The sequence below is a fragment of the Trachurus japonicus genome, chromosome 4 (genome assembly GCF_045865225.1).
Source record: "Trachurus japonicus isolate A0001 chromosome 4, Traja_1.0".
Classification (NCBI taxonomy): domain Eukaryota; kingdom Metazoa; phylum Chordata; class Actinopteri; order Carangiformes; family Carangidae; genus Trachurus; species Trachurus japonicus.
The window spans coordinates 15,445,604-15,469,877 of NC_140910.1; the positions used below are offsets into that span (position 1 = coordinate 15,445,604).

At 42.7% G+C, this 24,274-nt stretch overlaps 1 protein-coding gene across 13 annotated transcripts in view; it reads left to right on the forward strand.

Annotated features, from left to right (window-relative positions):
• The first annotated feature begins 575 nt into the window (after positions 1-575).
• Positions 576-24,274, forward strand: part of elavl4 (ELAV like neuron-specific RNA binding protein 4) — a 79,369-nt gene continuing 55,670 nt past the window's right edge. For 2 of the 13 annotated variants that reach the window (XM_085774271.1, XM_085774267.1), the window contains exon 1: positions 1,227-1,802. In XM_085774271.1, coding sequence (XP_085630397.1) covers positions 1,755-1,802 — 48 coding nt within the window. In that variant the 5' untranslated portion in view covers positions 1,227-1,754. Of the gene's footprint in view, positions 597-1,226; positions 1,803-2,442; positions 2,656-16,212; positions 16,542-17,655; positions 17,945-24,274 lie in introns of those variants that run through there. The other 11 variants (XM_085774266.1, XM_085774273.1, XM_085774272.1 and 8 more) reach the window with 9 other exon arrangements.

A 24,274-nucleotide genomic window follows, 5' to 3' on the forward strand; every position in this document is an offset into this window, starting at 1 on the left:
CTCATCACTGTGCTGGACAGTGTCCACCTAAACAGATGGTCCCGTGTCAATAGGCTGCTATTAACTGGCCGCTCTCCCCACTTCTGGTCCAAGACGGCGAAAAGCACATTCAAAACACTGGGAATAAATCCTTTGCCTCGCTGATGGAGCGGCAAGAAAGACACCACTTAGATTAGCACTAGTAAAGATGATGACAATGGCAATCACTCTAACAGCATTATTTTCATAAAACAATTTATCTTCCTATATTTTCCATAAACAGCCCTAAATTCCATAAACATTTAGACTTTTTTCACATTTCACTGGATGCAGATACAGCACTCTATGAGTCATTATTTTGAAATGTCTCAGGTGTTATCGACTGAATCACATTCTGGTAGTGAATCATATTCTTGGCTCGCATCGCAGTAATCTTTTTTCTTTTTTCTTTTTTTGCTTGGTTGTTTGTTCCTTAGTTGGGATCTCCTGCCGTGTCTGTGACTGGCTGCTTCGTCATCACTGTGCCACACCCTGCTGAGGAAAAGGACAACCACCTGACCTTGATGCTCACATCAGCCCAACCCTCACATTTTTCCTCTGGTAGTTATTACTGAGAGGTACCCTTGATTTCCACTCTCTTTAAGGTCTCCCAATAGTGTCCAGGTTTTATTACATTACATTACTTTAGCTCTGTCTGTCACAAAAACACCTCAAAGGAAGTGCTTTCCTCCATCAAGTCTCTGATAGCCCTTTTTCCACATTTGAATCCACATCCTGTTTTTGTAAAAGCCATAATTAGATAACACAACCAAACAATATTAGTCCTTGCACGCCTCACCAATTTATCTCTGGTTGTACGTTTGATCTGGTCAGGGTGGTTAGCGCTACAGTAAATGCAAAAACACGTTCACCATCAATAGTTGTGTGTTATAAACACACATGAAAAGGGGAGAAGAGTAGAAAATCTGAAAGGTAGGAGTGGCACGGAGAGGAATGGATGTGGCGGCGATGGTGTCGCTGTTGCTAGAACAGTCTTCCCACCTTGTGGTAGCACAGTGAACTGTAGCTGCATCAATGCGTGAGCAATGGTGGGAGAGAGAGAGAGAGAGAGAGAGATGCAGAGAGAGATAGAGCAAGAGAGGGAGGGAGGGAGAGCAGAGGAGACAGCTAGGGGAGTGATACAGAGAGAGAGAGAGAGAGCAAAAGGGAGGGGAGTTTAAACTAAGTGCTATGTTTTGGGACAGGCTAATCTGCTAGCGAGCAGTGTGAGGATCGGAGCGTATTGTGTGAGCCAGTGTGTGGGGGACAGATAAGGGAGCCAGCCAGCCCGCCAGCTCGACCCACCAACCCACCGACTGCCTGACTGCCTGTTTTAATGTGCTGACTCTTGGGAGATTTTTTTAAAAAAGAGAGAGAGGGAGAGAGAGAGAGAAAGAGAGAGAGAGAAAAACAGCATATTGACTCCTTAGACGTGTGCGGAGACCCTGGGCACAAACGCCACCACTACAGCCACAGCCAGCAGAGGTGCATCAACAGACAGGGGAGACAGAGAGAAAAGAATAGAGGACTGAAAAGTCAAAACTCCAAAATCTGAAAATTAAAGAGGATTTTTTTATCCCCCTCTTTTTTTCAATTGATTTCATTTTTTCTTTCTTTCTTTTTTGTGTTCCCGGGGACTGACTCCCAACCGTAGACAAGAAAAAGGGGGAGCAAAGAACTGAAGAGAATCTGAAAATAAAAGGACAGAACGAACAAAAAAAGCACCGACTCTGAACATGTTCGAAATAAGCCGAACACTCAACGCCGCTTTGTTGAGCAATGAGGTAAAGAAATTTGGATTTGCTTCTTTCTCCACACCTCACCTGTGTATGTCTGCTGCCAACCATTCTGTCATGTGTGTTGTCCTATGTAAGTGCGTGTGCGTGTCTGTACACTTGTGTATGCTTATAGCCAGAAGGCAAAGGGGATGATTGATAACAGCTGCTGTTTATTATATTTCCCCGGCACGATGGTCGGCACGAAGCAAAAGGGGGACTGCTACTACGCTTCTCACACTCATCCTGGCTTGTAATAATAAACGGATAGCTAGTGTCTCGACTTTATGTTCCCCTACTCTAACAAAACCAAGGTAGCCATCAAACCCATCAAACATAGGCTTGCTTGTGAAATTGCCCACCTGGGGCTAAAATAGTAGTGTGTGCCTTCATGTGCACGTTACAGTACGTCTGCTAGTGCGAGTGTATGTGTATGTGTGTATGTTCACACATGCATTTGTGCGAAAGCCAAGTGTTCTGTAATCCCCCTCTACCTCCTCTTTCTTCATGTGCCCCCCACCCCCACCCTGCTCCCCTCTTCTGTCCTTTACCATTCTTACGGTCCTTCCTACCTGCTGTTATCTCCTTCCCTTCTCTCACACCCTTTCCCTCTCTCTTTTTTCCGTCCCTCACTCTCTCTCTCTCTCTCTCTTTCTCTCTCCCTCTCTCTCCTCCCCTCTCCTCCTGTGTCTGTGTATGAGTGTGTGCGTTCTGTGAGCAGCATCTCAAGATGATGGCGAGGTACGGGCAGCTCTCGGGACTAGCAGCCAGTGGCGTGGGCTCCGTCCCCGAGACGCACTCGCCGCTATTTCCCAGGGATCTCCTGTCATCGCCAGCCCAGATGGGCTACAGGTCACCCCTGGTAAGAGGATAGACAGACCAATGTATCTCCATCTCTTTAACCCTAACACAGGCAAACGTAATATTGAGAAAAGTAGAAAAGGAGAAGAAGACGAGAGTGATAGTTAGTACAAGTGTGAATCTATTTCTGTTTTTGTGTGTGTGTGTGTGTGTGTGTGTGTGTGTGTGTGTGTGTGTGTGTGTGTGTGTGTGTGTGTGTGTGTGTGTGTGTGTGTGTGTGTGTGTGTGTGTGTGTGTGTATTGTGTGTATGTGTTAAAGAGGAGAAAGAGAGCAAATCAATTGTGGGATTCTGCCTGTATCCCCAATGGATGGAATTAGTAAATATTTACATTGTTATGTTTGTTCAATTACAGACGCCTACTCCGTCTTTAGCCTCTGCCAGTCAGCCTGTTATCAAGGGAATTTGAGCTGTTCGTGTGTGTGTGTGTGTGTGTGTGTGTGTGTGTGTGTGTGTGTGTGTTTGTGAGGGTAATATATTTTATGTTTGTTGTATTTTGTGAATTCTGTCTGCATCTGCGGGATTTGCATTTAATGTTTGTGCTTGCCTTTTGATAATCAATTAACTTTCATAGTGAATCAGTAAACAGACACACACACAATTCTAAATGTGTTGAAACTTTATATAAAAACCTTTAAAAGGAAAGATTATTTTTCAACACCCATAGGGCATGTGGAGTTGTGTAAGATGATAGATTTCAAATGACATTTGATTGTAACTATCAATCCGATTCAATACCAATCAAGATCTGACAAGTCACATTAGCAGAAGGAAGCAGGGACTGCACACTGTAGATAGATGGGACATTTTGCACTGCAATCAACACTACTTTGCCATTTACATAGAAAAAGATTACTTCAAGGGGAAGGGAATGAGAGAGAAAAAGGGGCATGAGAAAACCCTGAGCGTTTAGGCAAAAGCGTTGTAAGAAAATCCCTGACTCGCCGCATTAAAGCGACATGAAGCTGTGGGTGTCTAATCCGCTGTGGGCTCTTCATTGGTTCGGCTCCCCTTTAAACTGGCTCAGATCCACACCCCAGAGCCTCCCGGAAGCCTTCATAACCCACTGTCATGCTGCTGACTGTACCCAGGGGTTTCCGTCAACTGTATGCAAATGCACGGCAAGGATAAGCGTTGAAATACGTCCGTGAGGAGTTGGGCTTCAAAAATGTTTTTCGTTTTTTTTCCTTTGAATTCTTACATGAGTTCAAAGACGTCTGCCAGTGTTTTGTTGTCATCATACAGCACACAAAATGACTGTTTTTCCCACTGCCCCTTTTTTGACTCACAACAGTGTTATCTGCTGTTTGCATAAAGCTGCTGGACCATAAATTATTTGTTGAAACCAGTGGAACTAATTAGCTGAATTTATTATATAAATATGATTGACACTCTAACATATTTTGATGCATCTTATCGGCGTCTTATTAGATGGAATTTGAGGTGATTACTTAACCAGTCGATTGCGGGGCGGAACATGATGATCAGATGACTAGTTGCACATTTCGTTAAATTCAGCAGCACAGGGTGGTAAGGAAGATTAACTACAGACTAGATGAATTCAAATGAATTCCCTATGAGGTCCTCATCGTACATAGTTCAATTTCTGGTAAAATGGTTTGGTAATGGTTTGTTTTTGTAATTTCGCACATTTGTCATCAATGTGTTGCTGGTGATGAGGCGTGTTCCTCTGTGTATGTGTGTGTGTGTGTGGGTAAATGAGTGCATGTGCTTGTGTATGCATTTGAGAGTGTTTCTTGTCTGCATGTGTGTATATGCGCATGATTTCCCTGGTTAAAAAAGCCATCGTTATAGTGATTAATGGTGCCTTCATTAAGCACAGCAAGATCATTTGCATACATTAGATAAATGTGCTGGAAGATTATGGTGGCTTTGGTGTGTAAAGCCTCAAAAGCAGCATCACTTTTCTTTTCTTTTTTGTCGGTAGCTACCATCAAAAGGAAATACAATTCTGTAGCAGTAGCAGAACACTGTAGAGTATATCCAATACGGAGGAAATTAATTGTTTCATAAAACATTCAGTGATTTTTATCTTTTAATCACTGAAACTTTTTGACTAATATTATCATTCAAAAATAAGCCACTACAGTGCAATTCTATTTAATGCACCACAGCATTAAAATAGTGCTTTGATAAATGAATAAAGAGATAAAACGGTTGTCCTCCAGCAGCAGTAAAGTTTGCTATTACTTCCCCGGGCCACACTGTGTGTTTAGTTTGTTTAGAGTGTGTGTTTGTGTTTGTGCTACACGTCCTGTCACTTTGTATCTGCTTGTGTGTGCACAAGTTCTCAGTTGTGTTTCAAGCTGCAGGATGGTACATTTAAAAGAGCATTCAAAGAATTAAATTCAGAAGCCATCAGGCACGCAGAGAAGAGATTCAGCGTACAATTAATTACATTTTAACTGATATCCCTGAGTTCATAATGAGCATCTGCAGTGTTACAGCACAAAGATTATAATCTCAGCCAAGTCACCTTAGACGTCGCTGATAAGAATTTTAAAAAAACACGTGAGGAAAAATGAAACTGTAAACTGTTGTTATTCCCGTTATTCCGTATTTCAGTCACTGAGATCTAATTTTCAAAAGCCCAGATCTAAAAACCTGCAGTGCGCCGTGCTTCAGAGCTGAATGTTGTTAATTTGTAGAAAGCTCCACTGATTACCCACTGCAGGCAGCTGCCGTTCTCTATGTGACACTAGGCTTTGTTTGACAACTCCAATCTTTTCTGTTTCAACATTCAAAAAAAAAGAAGAAAAAGAGGGTTGCATTTCAGAACCTGCATGAGAGGTTCATCAACACTACAACAACAAACAGGCAAAGAAGGAAGAAGGTGAGAGAGGGGTGTGCACAACACACTGGCTGGCAAACATGCATAATAGCAGCTAGGAGATAGTTAGAGGTCATCTCTATTTCATAACAATGATTAGCTTCTTCCATCTGCCGCTTGCTACATTTCCGCTTTCCTTGATTGCAGTGTTCTCTATATCCAGGAAATTAGTTCATTTGTGCTCCACAACCCTGTTGTCAGCGAGGCACAAACAGGTGCAGCAGACTGAACGACGCCACAAAGGAAAGAGATGCTCGTCGAGAAGGAAACAAGAGATGGAGATATGTGCAAAATACGCTGACAATAAGAATCATGGCACAAGTACAATGGTAGCTGATTAATACAGGACGGACAAAAAAAAAAAAGTGGTTGATGACTAACATTAACCATTAAATCGTGTGCTAAAAAAAAATAACTCTTAGCGATACAAAAGCGTTTATGTGAAGTGTTAATTCTTTTTCCTTGTAACTAAAACGACAGCTTCATGTAATACGGAGGTTGTAGTGTAGTGCTCCGTTCAGTTAAGTTTTTGGCAATACGGTAGCAGAAAAAAAGACTAGTCAACCATATCATCCCTATAGTATATATTAAGCTGGAGCCGGTTATGACTGCACCAAAGAATTTACATGCAACATCATATGAACACAGACCGTGTAGCCTTGTGCGCGTGTGTACATCATGTCATGTTTGATATGAGCACATGTGGTGTGTCAGTTATGGGGAGCACAGAGAGGCTGAGAGACTCTAGGAGGGAGGCCTGAAGGGTTCAGATTTGTTGGAAGAGCTGCATGTGTGTGTGTGTGGTGTGTGTGTGTGCTGGCCACCAGTGCTGCAGGGAGGGCCTAGTGATCAGCAGCTGAGCCTGTGTCCCGCTGGGAGCCATCACTGCAGAATGGAGCAGGTGTCTGCAGGCTCATGCACAGAGACACACACACACACACACGCACACACACTGTAAAGCTAAGTGAGCTCTCTCTCTTTTTCCTTAGTCTCTGTCTCTGTCTCTCTGTGACTCCCTTTTTTTTCTCTCCTGTGCATACCCAACCCGGCAATTTAGTCTGTCCGCAGGGTGCCTTTTAGTGTGTATTTCATCACACAATACCATGTTTTTGATCATTACCTATTTTTCATACCCATCGACTCTGTAACCGAGATGTAAAAAAGAAAAAAAAATGGCTGGAGATGTTGATGTGATCCATAAACAATGGGAACATCCTCAGAACGGCCAGCTGCATCAACACGTGCGCCCACGCCCAGCCAAAGGTCACCTTTCTGTGTTCAGGGAGTCTGACCTGGAAGTAATGACCTGTAATTTCACCTATATAATAGCACAAGGCAAGGCCCAGATGCTCTGGAGCCTCCTGTGCGCTCCTGACTGTGTCTTGACATTCGTGGCAAAAGCAGCAGTAACACACTGATTATATCACTTCAACAAACAAACTCTGAGTAATTATTATAGAGGTGGGCGAAGAGCACGACCCATAATACAGCAGTAAACAAAAGTGTTTTCCCACCCACCACAAAACCAAAGCTGGAGATTTGAACCTGCTATTATTCCCACACTGATTGACTGACAGATCTTCTAAAACACGGATTTACATAGCTAAGATGTTTGAGTTTCCTGAGGATGATATCGTCTGTAAACGCAGCAATAAAAAAGGCTAAAGATTTTAATTATAGTCTGTTAAATATACAGAAATAGCAAGCTCTCCACTAATATGCAGTTTGTACAAAATAATACAATCCATATTGTAAAAGCATGCAGGCACACATTATAAACACAGTTTATGCAGTCCTGGATTACATAGTATATTCATGTTGGGCCTGTGTATTCTGCTGAGGATTTACCTCAAATCAGTGGCAACATTTATGCTGTTCAATAGGTTAAATAAACAAAATAATCTCACTTCCCACTGATCATTTTTTCTTCTTTAATACAAAAAAAGAGAGAAAATCCCAGTGCTGCTCTTTTGCTCAGTACAAAAAAGCATTTAATTTCAGGGACAAATTTGTCGCCTCTCTTGGACAATGTTTTCACATCCAGTTGCAGTTATTTTACTCAGTTTAAAAGGATAAACAGAGAGAGAATAATAAAATAGACAGCACAGTCAGGAGAAAGGTAGTATTGTGTTTTCAAATCTGGTGACTTCCTCATATTTTGCTATTTGCACAAACATTAACAAGGAAAATTGTGGAAAATATTAGAAATGCCTTATTTACTATTTACTACTACTATAGTGAAATTTGAAGGTTTTTGGACTGAATCTCATGTCATGTGAGGTCAGGGTAATGTTTGCTTTAAAGAGCGCTCTGGGGTATATGCACTGAATCATGCAGATTTACTGAATTAATTATAAAACTGACAGAGATAGCAACATGTGCTGTTGATATGTCAGCCTTATGAACCTTCACAAAAGAGGTATTAGCCAGCGCAAGCCTTTTACTGACCTGTCTGCGTCTGTGATAATCTCACTCAGATGGCTTCAGCTTAGTCATCTCCTTCACAATGGACACAAATTCATAATGGAAAAACAAAATCTGCTGACGGAAAGAAATCTAAATCGCCTCCCTTTCTAGAAATTAAAGTGCATATGGCTTTGACAACTGGAATTTGAGATATTACATAGAACAGGCGCCCATTTCGTAGGTGATGAGTCCTGACCAGGCGATACCTGGCAGTCATTTTAAGAGCAGTCTTGTGAGGAAATGCGCTTTATTGTTGACAGCTCAGCGCCTGTTGATGCTGAGCTGACAAAACACCGCCGATACTTGAGTGATTGTCCGCATCTGGGATCCTGGCATGTTGATGAACAACACTGTTTTTTTTTCTCCTCTCAGAACTGATAGTTTCAAAGTCAATGCGTTTTTATTGATTCACTAATTGCCAGGGATGAGGCAAAGTATCTGCTGTCACCATGAATAAATGATGTATGGCTGACTTGTGCATTAGTGCCGGGGAGTGACCATTGAAGTTACAGTAGCAGGCCACTGGTTTCCGCTGGGAGGTGTCTGGTAATTGGGGCCTGTGTGTACTAGTGTATGTGTTCAGAAAGTAGTTTTAAATGTGCGATAGATTTTTGTCTTCAATTGATTAGCTTAAGTAGGAGAGCTGTTCATAAAAGGGAAGCTAAATCAGGATAAGATATTGGGAATTGATTCAAATACTGCTGGTATTTTGGTCAAAGGGGAGGTCAACGTTAAGTGGTTCTTCTACACAAGCCAGAGATGCAACAACAGCATCATCATTATCTGCTCACCCTTTACTTACATTAATAATGAATGTATTCTAACAGCAGCTTTCAGTTTCACCATAGAGTCTTGAACCAAAACATTAGCAAGTGGGCATTAATGTGGGATAATTTACAGGAATATGTTCATTTATTTTGACTACAACTTATTCCAGTAAGAGAAATATTTATGTCTGTCTTGATTTGGTTAAATTTATGATTATGCAGCGTACATTTACTCACAATATGACCGATGCCTTTTATGGCATCATTACATGGATTTGCGCAGAGGATAATAATTTCTTTATTTTTTTAGGGTGTTTGTCTCATATGAAATGCAGTTTTCCCTCTTCAATCAGCTAAATGTTTCAACAACAGAAAATAATTGAAACATGTCTCTAAGCATGTAGGCATTTACACTAAAACCCGGTGGAGTTTTTCTTGTTGTGTATTGCCCACTTGCTTTTCTTCAAGCATGAGAAAGGGCGGTTAAGCATGAAGTGACATTTGGAGAGCTGGATTTGTGCAGCGTGGGCATGTTTTGGTCCACAATGCCGTAGGCCAGCCCTGTGAAGGACTCTGGATGTGCCTCATTTCTAAAAGGTTATTTCTTATCAAAAGCCACAGTGCAGCCATTTATGCAGATCTGATAGTGTGAGATTTCTGATGAGGTTTTAAACATCATTATTACAGATAGAAGGTGGCGTTTCTTTTCTTTCATTCTTTTCTTTTTTTGAGTAGGAGATTCTGTGACAGAAGAAAAAAGGGTTTGTTTGTGCGGAGAGATACATGACTACAGAAATAACTAAAATAAATAATAGACATAAGAAGGTCTGACGGTGAGCAGCTAGTCCAAAGAACCTTGTGTGGGATGCTCTGGCTAGTGCTTTGTGTCACTGTAGTGCATGCAAGTGTGTGTGTGTGTGTGTGTGTGTGTGTGTGTGTGTGTGTGTGTGTAAGTGTGGGGAGTTGTGATTAAAGCCTCTACCAGATGGACCACAGCAGTTACCCTGTGAGCCTGGATGTACCCCGACCGGGATCAAACGTGAAACGTGCTGCCGTCCCCCCATCCCCAAAGCCCACCACTATACCCCGGGATCAACTGACCCACTGTACTGAGGGAATAACCACCACTTCATTTCACACTTTTGAGTTTAGACTCAAACAATGTAGAACAACAGTTTGTTATCGAAGTCGTCACGCACACCTCTACATCTCTAAAACTCAATGATCTCAAGATATAATAAATGAATGCTTTTATAACTTTTACTGCATATCGATGACGGTTAACAGCCAGGCTAAACTTCACGATCAGTGCGTGAGCTGCTGGCCTGCCGAAGTTGAATGTCACCCCGTGCTGCGGACCACTCTGTTGTCCAAATGGACACTAATCCACCAGAGTCCTGTTGAGAATACATTTTTAGTGCCAGTAGACATGCCAGACTCAACAGCCATGCATAGCTAAGCCTCTCTGGGCACCTCCACAAGCCTCAAAGACCAAATATTATCTTCTCCATTAAAAAAAAAAGTGTTTTCTTAACAGAAACATGTGAAATAACCCATAGCGTTCTGGTTTCATTTTTTGATTTTTGTAAATTTTACGTGTTTTCTAGAGTGTCTCCTCAAAACGCAAGTGAAGCAGTTGTCTGAGTATTATTTTGAATTAAGTCTACAAAAGAGGAGTTTCTTTCTGCAGAGTTTACACAGAGACTGAACAAGCGTTCGCTGCCTCTTGCACAGATAGAGACAGAGCGTTCAGCTTGAGCTTTCAAACAGCCCCCTGTCACATCTCTGCAGTCTGCAAAGCTCCAGCCATACTAAACAGCTTTGAGTTAAAGTGGAAGAAAGTGGCTGTGACAAATGCAGCACAGCCTTGTTCCGGGATCAGCATGAAGAATTCATTTCTGATCTGAGGAGTTTCTACCAGGCAGAGTGACACAGGCAGGGGTTAAGCTGACGGTGTATCATGCCCACTGACACGGAGGGAAGAGAGGGTGTAGGAGGAAAGCTTCAACTAGATTAGTTAAATTCGACCAAAATGCTTGTCTTTAATATTGTGTTTATTTAAGTAACATGCCATTCAAGGAATCCACTCTCTCGTCTCTGGGTACCCTGAATTCACACATTTGCAGAATGGCAAGCCTGTGTTGGATTTACTCGTGAAAAGATTATCCAAGGCAAAATGTCAGCTTTTTATTTGCTCACAATCAACATCGGGAACAATGACCCCAAAGCATTAAGCTATAGCTCAGTAATTAATGTTGCATTTTCAGTCCTCAACGTAATATATTTTCACCCCTTTTAGTTAGCTTGTGAGCAGGGTGTCTCAAAACTCTAGCAGTGAGTATCTATGTCTTTGAAATAATGAGCAAATTATCAGATTTTCTTGCCTAACTGTAGGATTTAGGACTGCAGATAATTAGCATATTTAACCATTCCAAAAAAAAATTGCAGACAGATATTTTATTACAAATCCAAAGGGCATATTTTCAGTGTCAGGATGTGATTTTGCACCGGTAAATTGAGATCTTCTTTTTTGTGCACACAGGCTTTTTTCTAATCTTCACCCATTTAGTATTTCAGTGCCTGGCTGTGAACCTGACTGGGCTCCCATGATAATTTAACATCATTTACTCTCAGCAGTTTAAATAAGGTGCCGTTGCGGTGCTTCTGCTGCTCCTGCTTAAGGACATCAGTGTTCTCTTAGGATCAGCTTTTGTGGCTGAACCACTCCCAACTGCTTCCCTTACTAAATTGTCAGAGCACCATGGCACAGAGCACCTTGCTTTTTGAAGAAAAAAGAAAAGGGGTGATTCGATTTGAACATACAACAGCAGTGCAGGTGCACTGTGCGCCTCTGACCATGAAAATCAGTATCCACACTGTGTGCGCCATTGATTCATGAAAATAAAGCCCCCGGTCTTAACTCTGAAAGCAAACAACAAAAGTCAACTGAGTCCGAGCTGCCCATTGTTGTCCGGATACAGCCGCATCGTGTTAATAGCTGTCTGCTGTCTAAGACTCAGTGATGCTGAGTTTGTCGCTGGGCAGGGAGACAGGCAAGTTGAAGGCTGTGATTCTCATTTGTTGATTGTTACCGGCAGAGGGTGGACACCTGCCAGGAAAGAGGCGATCATCAGTCTGAGTAGCACAGCAAGATGCTACTACTGCCAGAACTTCAATAGAGCAACTAAATCTATCCTTCAAGGGCAAATCAAAAAGAGCCTAAGTAAGCCGTGGCATACTGAGGAGTGTGTTCTGGTCTATTTAATGTATTAGGCTGATTCTCTGCATAGACTGCTGTGATATTTTTGCACTGAAATCACCTGGGCCTGAAAAGTAATGCATTGTTCTGCATAGCTTTGTTACAACTATTGTTTTCTTCGTCATTTACAGTGCTGCTTTGCCGTAGCTCTAGATAATTCAGTTTCAGATGGTGTTTTCCCACTATGTTCCCTATGCCCTTGGTTGCATTAATTTGCTCTGAACCTGCGAAGATCAGTTTTGCTGCAAAAACACAAGTTTTCCTTCTCTTGTTAATAATCAAGGTATTTTCTTTCCAGCACTTTGAGGTTACACCTCTGCTGGCATCTTCACTTCTCCTCCCTTAAATAGAAGTCTTATTATGCAGAGTGAAACACAAGACGGGTGTTGAAACGCTGGTGTCTGACAGTTAACAAGACTCAAACCGAGAGCACCCACAATTATCACTGTCTGCGCACTGCATATTCAAACCTGCTTTACTGCATACGCTATTCTTTACCTGCTTTTTCACACTTATGCTATCAGATTACTACTGTATGTGTTGTCTGCTACCAGAGTATGCTGTGTACTGTATGTGCAGCGCTGTGTTTTTCAATAGCCTGAATTCGAACCTGATTTTTTTTTAGGGCGTGGCAGAGAAACAGCATCATGAGTTTGTATAGAAGACCCAGAGCGAGGAAGAGAGAGTAAAAGGGACAACACAGCCTGCAGTTAATCCATTAAGGCCTGTGACGAGGTGGGGTTTAGGGTGGAGAGGCAGGGCAGAACGGAGGGCAGAAGGAGTTCATGTCAATTAGCCAGTTCTCTGCTTTGTGAATTAGAAAGGCTGGAAAACACAGGCTGAAACACACTTCTGGGGTCCAGCCCTTTAAAACTCCGGCTACACAGCAGTCGCTGTGGAGCACTGTGACGCACTCAATGAACCAATATGCTCGTGTTTTTTGTTGGCGCAGTGTTGGTTATGAAAGACTGTGCAAGCACGTGTGTGTGTGTGTGTGTATGGATTCAGTTTTGCATGAGTGTCTGTGAGTATGTGTGTGTTTATGGATGTGAGCCAGAGGCAATCGGTGAGATGGGGTTTCACATTGCTGACAGTATGGCTGGCCTTCCTGGGTTAAAGCCACAAAAGCTTTTTAACTTTCAAAACTTTTGCAGAGGAAAGAAATATCATTTACCTTCTCAAAAACTATTAAGCATCAGTCACCATCTAAACGGCCAAATAATGCATCAAATCAGCGCCACGTACTTTTTTGTGCAAACTCTGACAAAATGGGTATACCATGAAGAAAAGAGTAGTCATTAGCCTTAATTATTTCTTTGACAGTTTTACATTTATTCAGTGCCATGTTTCACTTTTATTCACACACACACATAAAACTCTACACTACAGAGAAGCCAAAGCCACAAGATACTAAGCTACAGTTCAATATCTCTAACATTCAGACTGTAAAGTGTCTCAGCATGGATGTCCTTGATTAAATATCACAACCACTCCCTCCATCTGTCCATACACATTATTATAACACACAGTGTGTATCCTTAACTGGGACATGGCAGCAACATGGTTCCTTCTTTGGTATTTGTCCGTATATTGTAACTACACACACAGACACTCGCACTCCATAACACAATGTACTGCAAAGAGCAGATTGTGTTTATAGCTAATTTACTGAGTAGTGGCAGTCACTTTCATTGCTTTGTAAAACCATGGTCCTGTAGAGCAATTTAGTAAAATGACACGCAGAGCAAGACAACTGTGAGAGACTATTTTCACTTTCAAATCATATTCTCATTTAGAGAAAAGGTTATTTGGATTATATTACAGAGGGAGAAAGCAACCTCAAAACACTGTATTTTATGAAATAAGAAAATGATCTCCCTCCATTCTCACCACCGCAGCACCTTAAAGTTGACTAAATACAAAGACAAAAGACAAAAAAAATTAACAATGTGTGTGATTTGTGATTCAGGCACAGCCACTGACAAAACGGCCAATTCGTTACAGTTAGAAAATAAACAATAAACAATAAAAACATGACTGGGGGGCAGAATATTAGAGGCAGGGAAATGGGGAATGATATTTTTTTTCCTGAGTCCAACCCAAAGCCTTTATTAAACTCAAAAGGTCAGAGTAAGGGGATAAAAGATGGACAGAAGTGAGCTTGTTGCAAGATTGCAAGTGCCATCATATTCTATTCTGAAACAACAGCGAGCTTGTTCAGCCCATCTTCCCCTCTGTGTGTGTGTATGTGTGTGTGTACGTGTCTACTGCTCAGGCCTAATTGAAGGCGTAGTGACGATTCTCATTAGCATGTCAGGCATGTGGTTTTGCAAGGCTAGCTTGTTAGCTTTAGCTCACCAGGCAGGTGGAGAGGTCAGAGGTGAAGTGCAGCGACTAGACTTAGTTGGCTGCTCTCTTTTTGTCCTGTTTTTTTCTCTTTACCAACAGAATTTTTTTCAGTGTGTTCATTTGGGAGCTACTTGAGTATGTGGTTGAAATTCACAATTCATCTTTGTATGAATACACCGAATATATAAGTCTGGAGTACACATGTGATAAATGCTGCATAGTCTTTCACGATCTTTGTTCACAATGTGGGATTACCACATTATGTATACACACAGCAGGACCTTTAGTAAATTACATTAAAGCATCATGAAAATCCACTATTTGGACCCTAGCAATTTAAACTGGGCCAGATTTGCAGTAGATCGTAGTGGACATTAGTTTGCTGTTGTGCTCAACTGTGTGAGGAGATGACAAAAAATATTCCAATTTTTTTACAGTGTGACTCAGCTCTTGGTTTATTATATTCTGATTGCTCATTTAGTCTATAAAATATCATATTATAGTGTTTTTTCTTTTATTGATCTGCTACACAATTAATTGAATAATTGTTTCGCCTCATCAACAGTTTATCTAACTCCATGACACTGTTTTTCAAGATACATTTGAGGATACAATCTGCAAAATTCCACAATAACCAGGAATTTCAACCTTTTAAAAGAATTGTAAATTATAAACATTCTTTCATAGATTGTACTGAAATGCCAGTGGACAAATAAATTAAGTGTGATCATGCTTCAGGATGTATCTCAAGCTGGACAGAGAGAAGAAACCTCTCTGAGCCTAATGGACGTCCACTAGTTACATTAGCTGTGCCAGGCCTCACACAGCTGAATACTAATTGAAACAAACCAGCATGAGTGAAAGAGCCGACTCTCTGGCTGCCTCTTATTGCTGTGCTGAACACAAAGGAAGCAGTATTATCATGTGTTGGGGGAAAATTGGTGATGTTTTCATCTGTTGCCTGAAAGTAAATAAGATAATACCACCAGAGCTGTATCTAAAATGAGACGATGTGCTTAAGCAGCATAAGGTGCTTGAATATGTTGTTGGGGAATTTGTCAGGAAGGGCATGCGTGCGTGTTTGTGTACATGAATATGCTTATGAGTGCTTATCAAGTAGGGTGTGGGCCATCATGCGGTTCAGTATGTGCGTTCACAGTGTATGAATGTGTGTAGATGTGTGAAGGTACAGCCAAGTACTGCTGCCTGCCAGGTAACTGTGTTAAAGGAAGCAAGAGCTCCCTCTTCTTGTCTTCCTGAGATAGAGGCCAGCTAGACAAAATCGACCTAAGGCAAGTTTGCTGCTGGGCTTGGACAATTTCCTTTTTGGGAATACCTATGCATTTTTAAGAATGCATGAACTGTGGTGAAGATTATAATTTGTCAGAATAACTGGTCAAAGTCATATTTTGAATGTTGTACTCCTATAAACAATAAATATAACGTATTCAGCCCTGCTATGAGTGGTGTACGACTCTAAAATGAGCAGCTGCTCTTTAAGCAGCACTACGTGCTTAATGACATAAGAAGAGACGCATAGGAAGGCATGGGTTACAGAGCACGAGCCTCCTCCGTGCGAGTTAAATCATGTTGATCTTGTGCATAATTATTCGCTGTAAACTGAGGGATAGTTGTGCGAATACACGAACATAAAGTCACCTTTAATGTTTTGCTGGTCTCTCCCGCTGCTCACGATGCTTCCCTGCTCCGTGGACCACACGAGCCTGCCTCCTCCACTCTCATCCGCGAGCGCACCGCCCCGTCCTCGCATCCACCAGCCAATGGGAGCGCGCGTGAGGTGGCTGGACATGCCATAAATGGCTTTTAGAGGGAAAACGATACCGGGGGTGTTTTGCGCTGAATCTTTTTCCTCTGAGTGGATTCCCGTTTCTCATCACTCGGTTGATTTGTTTTAAGTTGTTTTTTCGTTTTTTCTCAGCCAAGCGCGAGCGCGTGTCCTCTCGCACGGGACAAGGCTGCAGGTTGTCGACACCCACGGGTCCGCTCTGTTTAGGTTTTTTCTTTTTTCTTCATTTTTGGCTCCGCTAGACTCACTCACTTCACGGTCCATTCATCCAGTGAAGCACGCCGCTTCTACTCTGTCCGCCTCGCCTTCCTCACTTCACCGGTTTTTCATACACTTTGTCCGCCGAGAGCACCGTCACCGTCCGTCACACCGACACGAGAATGGTCATGGTGAGTAGATATCACGGGGCATACATTCTCTATCGCACTTGTTTGTTTCTTTATAGCACCTGCAGCGTGTCGCCATCCTAGCTTTATTTCAACGGAGCCGTATAGCGTACTGCAGCAGGCAGACAGGTAGCGCGAGACTGTTTTCCTTCTTTTTCTCTTTCTTTTCTTTTAGCCAAGGGCTTATACATTGCCAACCGCTTTCTGATTATCACCTTTCCTTTATGACTTGCTATAGCTGATTTAAAAGGAATTGACTATCTTATACCGCAATCACGGCTACACCTGTATGACCAGGTGTGCTGATTGCTTATTAATTCTTTGCTTTTTAAATGATGTAGGCTACTACCAAACAAACAGACGCTGTTGTTAAGTTCTACTTGTGTGTATTTATTTTGGAAACGATGCATAGTCAGGCTTGGTTGGATAAACAGCCTATAGATATAAGAAGAAATCATCTATTCTAATCTACAATTACCTCAGTCATTACTCCGTAAAACAAAACTGTTGGATGGTCCCTGAAGTGTGCGTGTGCGTGTGTGTGTGTGCCTGTGTATAAGGCTAAGGGACAGGGAGCGAGGGAGAATGAGTTAGTCTGTATACACAGTCGTGTAAATGTACAGGGGATTTTAACGTGTACCCTGTAATAGCTAATTTATACACAGTGCTGCGCAGGCATCCTATTACCATAGTGCCTGAGGCTGCAATCACTCTCCAAGAGCTCTGCTCCGCGCTGCTCTGCCCGGCTCACTCAAGCACAGACCTCAGCAGCGATTGATTGCTTTGCTGGGACTCTGAAAGCCTTTTCTCTGCCAAACCAGGCTGAAGCTGGCGTGTGCCGACGAGGGCTCGGAGCCAGCCAGAGAGCGAAGGCGTTAACACCGAGGGAAGGGGAGGGTGAGGCCAAGGGCTGACAGGCAAGCCAGGAAGCCAATCACGGTGTCTGAAAGAGAGGCGGGGGGAGACGGGTGGGGGGGTGTAGCGGGAGAGTGGGCGGGCTCTGACCTTCCAGCTGAGCAGGCGACTGGGCGGGTGGCTGTGGGAAGGAGGGAGGGAACAAGGAAGGGGGGGGGGGGGGGGGACTTGCTGCAGCCTAGCACTCTCATCCAGGCTCACCATTCTCCTCTCAGCATCTGTGGAAGAAGGCGATGCTTACTCCTTACGGCTCTAGCACGCTGCTCCCTGCTCGCTGCTAAGACTCTGGCAGAAACAGGAAGAGAGGCAGAGTGAGAAGGAGAGGGAAATATAAAGAGACAGTGTCAGAGGAGACTGAGACAGGAAGAGAGTAAGAGAGAGAGTAGGGAAATTTTCTTTGCTGAGGCGTTGCTGTAGCTGTTGTGTGTGAGGAGAGAGCGCGTGAGACAACGGCCGGCGTCTCCCAAATGGAGTGGAATGGGTTTAAGATGGTAAGGAAGAAGCTTACAGGCAGCCTGCCACTACACTACACTGCACATTGTTCACAATGGTTTGGATTTTGAGCAGCCTGCAGTGGCTATAGAGCAGGTTGTAGTTGTAGATGATGCACCTACTATCAGTATGTGTTGTGCTCTCCTAGCATGGGCGATGCAGTGATGCTGTTGAACTATTTGTTGTGCAGAATGTTAAGTTTCTTCTTACAGCAGCTGTGTACAGCGGGGGGTTAGTCTGGCGGGGTTTGTGGGCAGGATGAGAAATGAAGGGAGACAGATGGAGGGACGGAGCCAGATATCATGCTAATAGGAGAGGTGTGGAAGCAGGAGTAGAGGTAAAGAAAGATGGGGAGAGGAAGAGAGGGAGGGAAGGGTTAAATCGGGGAACAGCACCCATTTTATGTTCAAGCTAGGGCTGGAGGTGTCCCCCCCTTTTTTCCTGCCTTTGCACCACTCTGAAATATTTACCTGCGTATAGTACCGCAGTAGAGGTGGGATGCACGTTATTGATGCTGATCGCACTGTAAGACGATAGGGGGGAACTGGACTTTTGTGGATTTGATATTCATGTATGCAAAGTAGTGCTTGTTAATTATGTGAGTAGACATGTTATCCGTCATGCTGCTTGTGCACACAGTGGGAGTGTGTGTTGTCCATGTGTTGTGCCAGAGCCGGAGAAAGATAGAGTAGGTGTGTTGGAGTTATGCGCATGCCTAGATTACAATTTATTGTGATGCTGTAGTGCATTCGCTTAAGTTTGAAGCCCATTGGTCTTATGTGTGACTGTGTGACAATGTGTGCATGATTATGTTTGGTTGTGTGGATGTACGTGCCGGCACGAGAGACATCACTGTAAGCTATCTAATTATTTTGCTTTGCTCAGCTTCCTCAGACTCACTTCAAGTTTGCATCCATTTATCAATTCATCCATCACATCTAAGTGACACAGTGAGCAGCTAAAACTAGCAGCCATATTATTTCCCCGTCCTTTATATACAGTGAAAGAGTTTTATTTCATTGCCTCTGCTGATACTGCGTCACTATTCCTTGACTACAGAGTCCATACCATTAGTTTGCATTGTCAGTGCGTCCATCTGTTTTCAAAATGGTTCTCTTACCATCCCCAAAGTGGACCGACTCACTTCCGTATTTGCACGAAGAACAGTGGGAGCATTATTCATTTGTCGGGAAGTAAATGTTTGATTGTTTGCGTGCTGGACTCGTTCCATTGGATGCAATCAAAATGCTAATTGAAATGAAGGCGACTCCCCTGTTTGGTGATGCGGCTAGTGGCGCTAGCTGGTACGCTGGTCACACTGGACAGTCTGGACTTGCAGCCCAGCGTAGATTGGGGGGCCTAGCAGCAGCACCATGTGACTGACAATGTGAGAAGAAGGGCATAAGAAAGAGTGTCATTTGTTTGTAATGTATGTACGGATACGGCTAGTATTATTATATGCAGAAGATGAACGGAATAAAAAGGAACAGTGAGAGAGGGAGTGAAACTGTTGAATGTTCATCAGTATTGGAAGCATAAGATATGAGTGCACCATGAAGCCTCCTGATGGGAGCCAGTGGGGGACCAGCACTAGACACAGGCCATTTTTTTTATGCGCACAGACACACACACACACAAACATGCAGTGGCTCTATTACCCTCAGGCAGAACACCATGAGCTCCAAGGTTACACATCAATGCTAATAGGGTGGGGTGTGTGAGGAATTTATTACAGCTACAGCTACAGCACACCGAACGAATGTGTGCGTAGTAATTTAAATGTAACTGAAGATCAGAGAAACATAAGATAGGGAGAGGTGCTGCTGAGGTGATTGCAGTTCTGAGGAACGCTGAAGCTGAGACATCTGAATAGACATCATGTAAGAAATTATCGATGAGCTAAAGTTGGAGCAACAGGATGATGAAGAAAATATTGCCTTGTGTGGTAGCCTATGCTGTGGTTTATATCTCTGTGTTACCGGCTCTGTGCGTTTGTGTCTGCGTGAGTGTGTATATCAGAGGCGCAACTGACGTGTGTCCAGATGCAGAGTGACATGGTTAACTAGAGCCTGATTAAACACCAAGCAAATGGATAGAGCGACAAATAGAGAGGAGAAGTGGTTCAGGCAGAGAAACAATTGCCTCTTAATCTTCTTTCCTATGTTCCTGTGCTGAAACATTAACTCTAGGATTTACTGTAGATGGGCGTGCTGCATTGTATATGTAGATAAACAGACCTTTAGTTGTTTTGCACAGTGCTTGCTGAACTATTGGACTGATCTTAGCATGATAGAGGAATTTCAGCTCAATGTATAGAAATTATATATTTCTGACGGATAGTAATATACACTCAGGGGGCAGTTATTAGAAACATCTAGCTATTCATTCTTATACAACACTCCTGATATTCTTGGAGAACTGTACTGCATTAAACAGACTGTGTTTTTGTGTGTGATTTAGCCTACCTGCATTTATAATAAATGGGTAGACTAAATAATAGAAACACTTGTTGGTATAACACTTCACAGTCCAATAGCACTGTGAACTACATCCTCCAAAGCAACCATCAGGTTAAACCAACACCTCTCTGTAACAGTTTCAATTTGAACACTGTAACATTCATGAATGGTGAAATTATTGGTGTATCAGGCGACTGTCAACTGATTAATATATATATATATATATATATATAAACAAGCAGAAATGTACAATTCATCTTTTCCTCGTATTTCTAGCAAAGCCCCATCTTAGCTGCTGTGGAATAAATTGCTCAAACTACATAATTATTTCAACATTTGAGACCTCTTCTGAAAAACTAACAGCTCACAAACTGAGGCAGACCACCCAGACCAGTGCTCTGTTGAAATATCCATCACAGAGAGTTTTTACTTTCTTTGAGCTGTTCTCCCAGGCTCAGCACGCTTATATGCTTGTCGGAGTTTTCAAAATGGTGTATGGCCAATTGGATAGTTTGTGATTGTTTTACTAAGCAGCAGGAGAAACATACATTTAGGTGGAAATGAATTATTTATGTTGTAGGTGTGTCTCGCTGGCTGAATGCTGTTTGTCAGTATGCAACGAACGTTTGGAATTGACTTTCATAAAATACACTTTGTAGAAGGACAAGATGTAAACAAAAGCAAAGTAGGGGGCCTTCAACCATCTCAACCTTTGTGTTAAGAGTGCAAAGTCATGGCTGCACTGCTATTAACATTGTTGTTCTCCATAAGAGGAGATTACACTGCAGTTCATTACATCCACAGTAATCAGCTACAGAAAGCTGAGCGCCAAACAGTGACATTTTGTGTGTGTGTGTGTGTTTATGTCCATGTATAATAGCTTAGTAGTAGCTCAGTATGCATGTAGTTCTATGATACACACTTCACTCAGTGTATGTGCACATGGGTGAAGTGTGTATCGCACTGGTTGTGTCTCCTCTGTAGCTTTTAAATGCTCCAGTCAGGCGTGTACAAAAAGATAAGAGCTGACACACATAGACACTAGTCAGTCAGTTTAGAGTGAGGAACTACACAGAGGTGTTGGTGATGATATGAAGCAGAGATGTGAGTCTAAGAGCATTTAGTTGGATTACATCTGTTTGGGAGGATCTCTTCCTCCACTTGTACCAAGGACCACAACTAGAAAACTCATACAAGCGTGTAGAGAGGCCTTTTCCTCACTTTCTTTTTTTTCCCTCTTGTTTTGCTTGGAGGCGTTATTGAACTTGTAAAGTGAACCCAGAAAAACAGAAATTTTCCTTCAGGGGTGTGAGGTCCTCACTTGATAATAACATGGTAAAGTCTGACCCAATATAACATTAAAAATTGTTTCTCAAATCAATTTGTCTAGTAAAATATGTGCTGCAGCTGCAAAAGTAAAACACACTTGAGAAAAATAATAAATGTTCTCATGCAAAGTATGCACCTGCAGAATTTCATGATACTAATATAATAAATGTCTATTTATAAATGAGACAAGGTGGTCCACTGATGGTCAAAAATAAAGCTGCTATTACAAAGTAAAAATTTGATTTGTGTGTGACATGACACTGCTAAGATACATAACTGAAGATGACAAAATAATTTCTTTTCACTAGGGGAAAGATGTTTTGCCATTTTTTGGCATATTTTGTTTGTTTGAGCGCATTATGTCTATCAGTATTTTGGTGGTACAGTGCTTGTATAAATATCACAAAATATTTTATTGTCTTTAAATGTCTTTTCCACTTTCCTTTAAACAAAAGCTGGATGGAAGCAGTTAATGAGCCAAAAGCCTGTTTGAATAAGAAGCTGCTGTAACAATCTCTGTCCCAATTAGCACGCTTTGGTTTTTAAATATTCCTTTTGTGTGAAGCCTAAACACACATGAAGACTCACAAAACGGTCACGTTGAAAATTTAATAGGCTTCCACAGCGATTTCCTTCATTTATTTAAAATGTTTTTTTTTCTTCCTCTCTTTTTAAAAAGCTAGAAATCTGAGAGGCATGGCAAGGCATTCTGCTGTGAGGGGAGCAGCATTCACAAATACTAGACCTAATTCCTTTGGCAGCAGCTCAAACTGCTACAGACAGACACATAATCAGCTGGGGAGTTTTAGCGCCTCAGCCCACTAGCAAACACAGGACCGAGCCCTTGTTGTGCATCGCTGCTTTTCAGAATAAATATCCCGATGGAAAATACAGTGGGAGGAAAGAGGTATTCATGTGTATATAGCTCTTTGTTCAGTCAAAGATACAGACGGAGAGAGGAACACTGGCTTTCTTAGCTACTTTACTGCTCATTCTTTCTCTCTCTGTCGTCTTCTCCCTCTCTGTCTCTCTCTGTCTCTCTCTCTCTTCTCTCCCTCCCTTCCCTTTCCTCTCTCTTTCTCTCATCCTCCACTGTACCCCGTGTGTTTTGGTATTCATACAGATGTTTGGATTGAGTGGCAGTTTCTCCTGAGACTGTGCACAAGCGGTGGACTCGTCTCATCTGCATTTTGCATCCCAGGAAAAAAAAAAAGGAGAACAGAAAGCAGCGGAAAGCATCGGCAGGCAGACAGGCTGTGTGCGTATGGGTGTGTGTGCACACGTTGCCTGTTGTTTGGCTTCGGCAGCTTAAGTGGCCCCAGTGCTGTTGCTGTGTGATGTTTAAAGGACGTTTCAAGGTCATGCTTTCGACAGGCCTCACCGCCTCTGACATATTAAACATTTATATATTGCTGTAACCAGATAAATTATAGATTGAACATGCAACTGAACATGCTACAAAATGGCACCATTGTGCTTGGTAATAGACACTTTAGGGCCTATAATACAGCCTCCCTCACGTCATCCTTTAGCCTGCCTTACCTCGTCAATAGCAACACTAACCAAGGCGAAAAAGGCTGATCTTGCTCTGTGCCATATACTGTACAGGCTTCGGGAGTAGCAGATTACACGTAAGGGCGTTGCATAATTAGGATACCAAAAAAAGGCATCTGTAATCTGTAGGGCTGCCCCCAAATAGTCGACCAAGCACTGGTCGACCAAAAAATCATTAGCCGACCAAAATTTCATTGGTCGATTGGTCGCAGGAAAAAAAAAAAACATTTGGAGCCGTGTCTTGTCAAAATTAAGCCAACATCAATGACTGAACTGTATATGAAAGGTTATGGGGCTTTTATTTTGAAGGGCCAGATACAGGAAGTCGTGACGTGACACTTTTTTTTTACACGGCACGGCAGTCTCTCTCGTATCACCGCTGTCACCATTAGCGGGTGCTGTCTGAGCCCCGGTCCCGTCCCACAGCGCTCACCGGCGGTCAGTCTCAGTGTCACGGAGCGGATCCATGATAGTCCCCGCTGCAGTCAGAGACCCGCACCCATAGACACATGTCTATGCCCGCACCGCTCCACGCCGCGGACCCCCACCCCCGCACCCATAGACATGTCTATGCCCGCACCGCTCCACGCCGCGGACCCCCACCCCCGCACCCCCGTCACACAGCCTGAGCTCAGTAACTTTTTACCCTCCTCATCTACTGTGTTTATTGGTGATAAACGGGCATACTGCCGGTAATAACGGTGAAACCCGACCGGCTTGTTGTTGAATCTCGGACCCAACACGGCCGGAGTCACGAGCATTAATTAATTAATTCTCAACCTGACCGCGGGCAAAACATTTTTTTTTTTACATTTTTTCCCTCAAGGTGGGCGGTCGATTAGTCGACTAATCGCCATAAGTGACGACTACTGGTCGACCAACAAAGATCAGATCACCAGTATATTTGATAATAATGAGGATTATCAAGACATATGCACAGTGCGCACAAATTGCAACAGTTTACGGCACAACACTACAACAAACCAA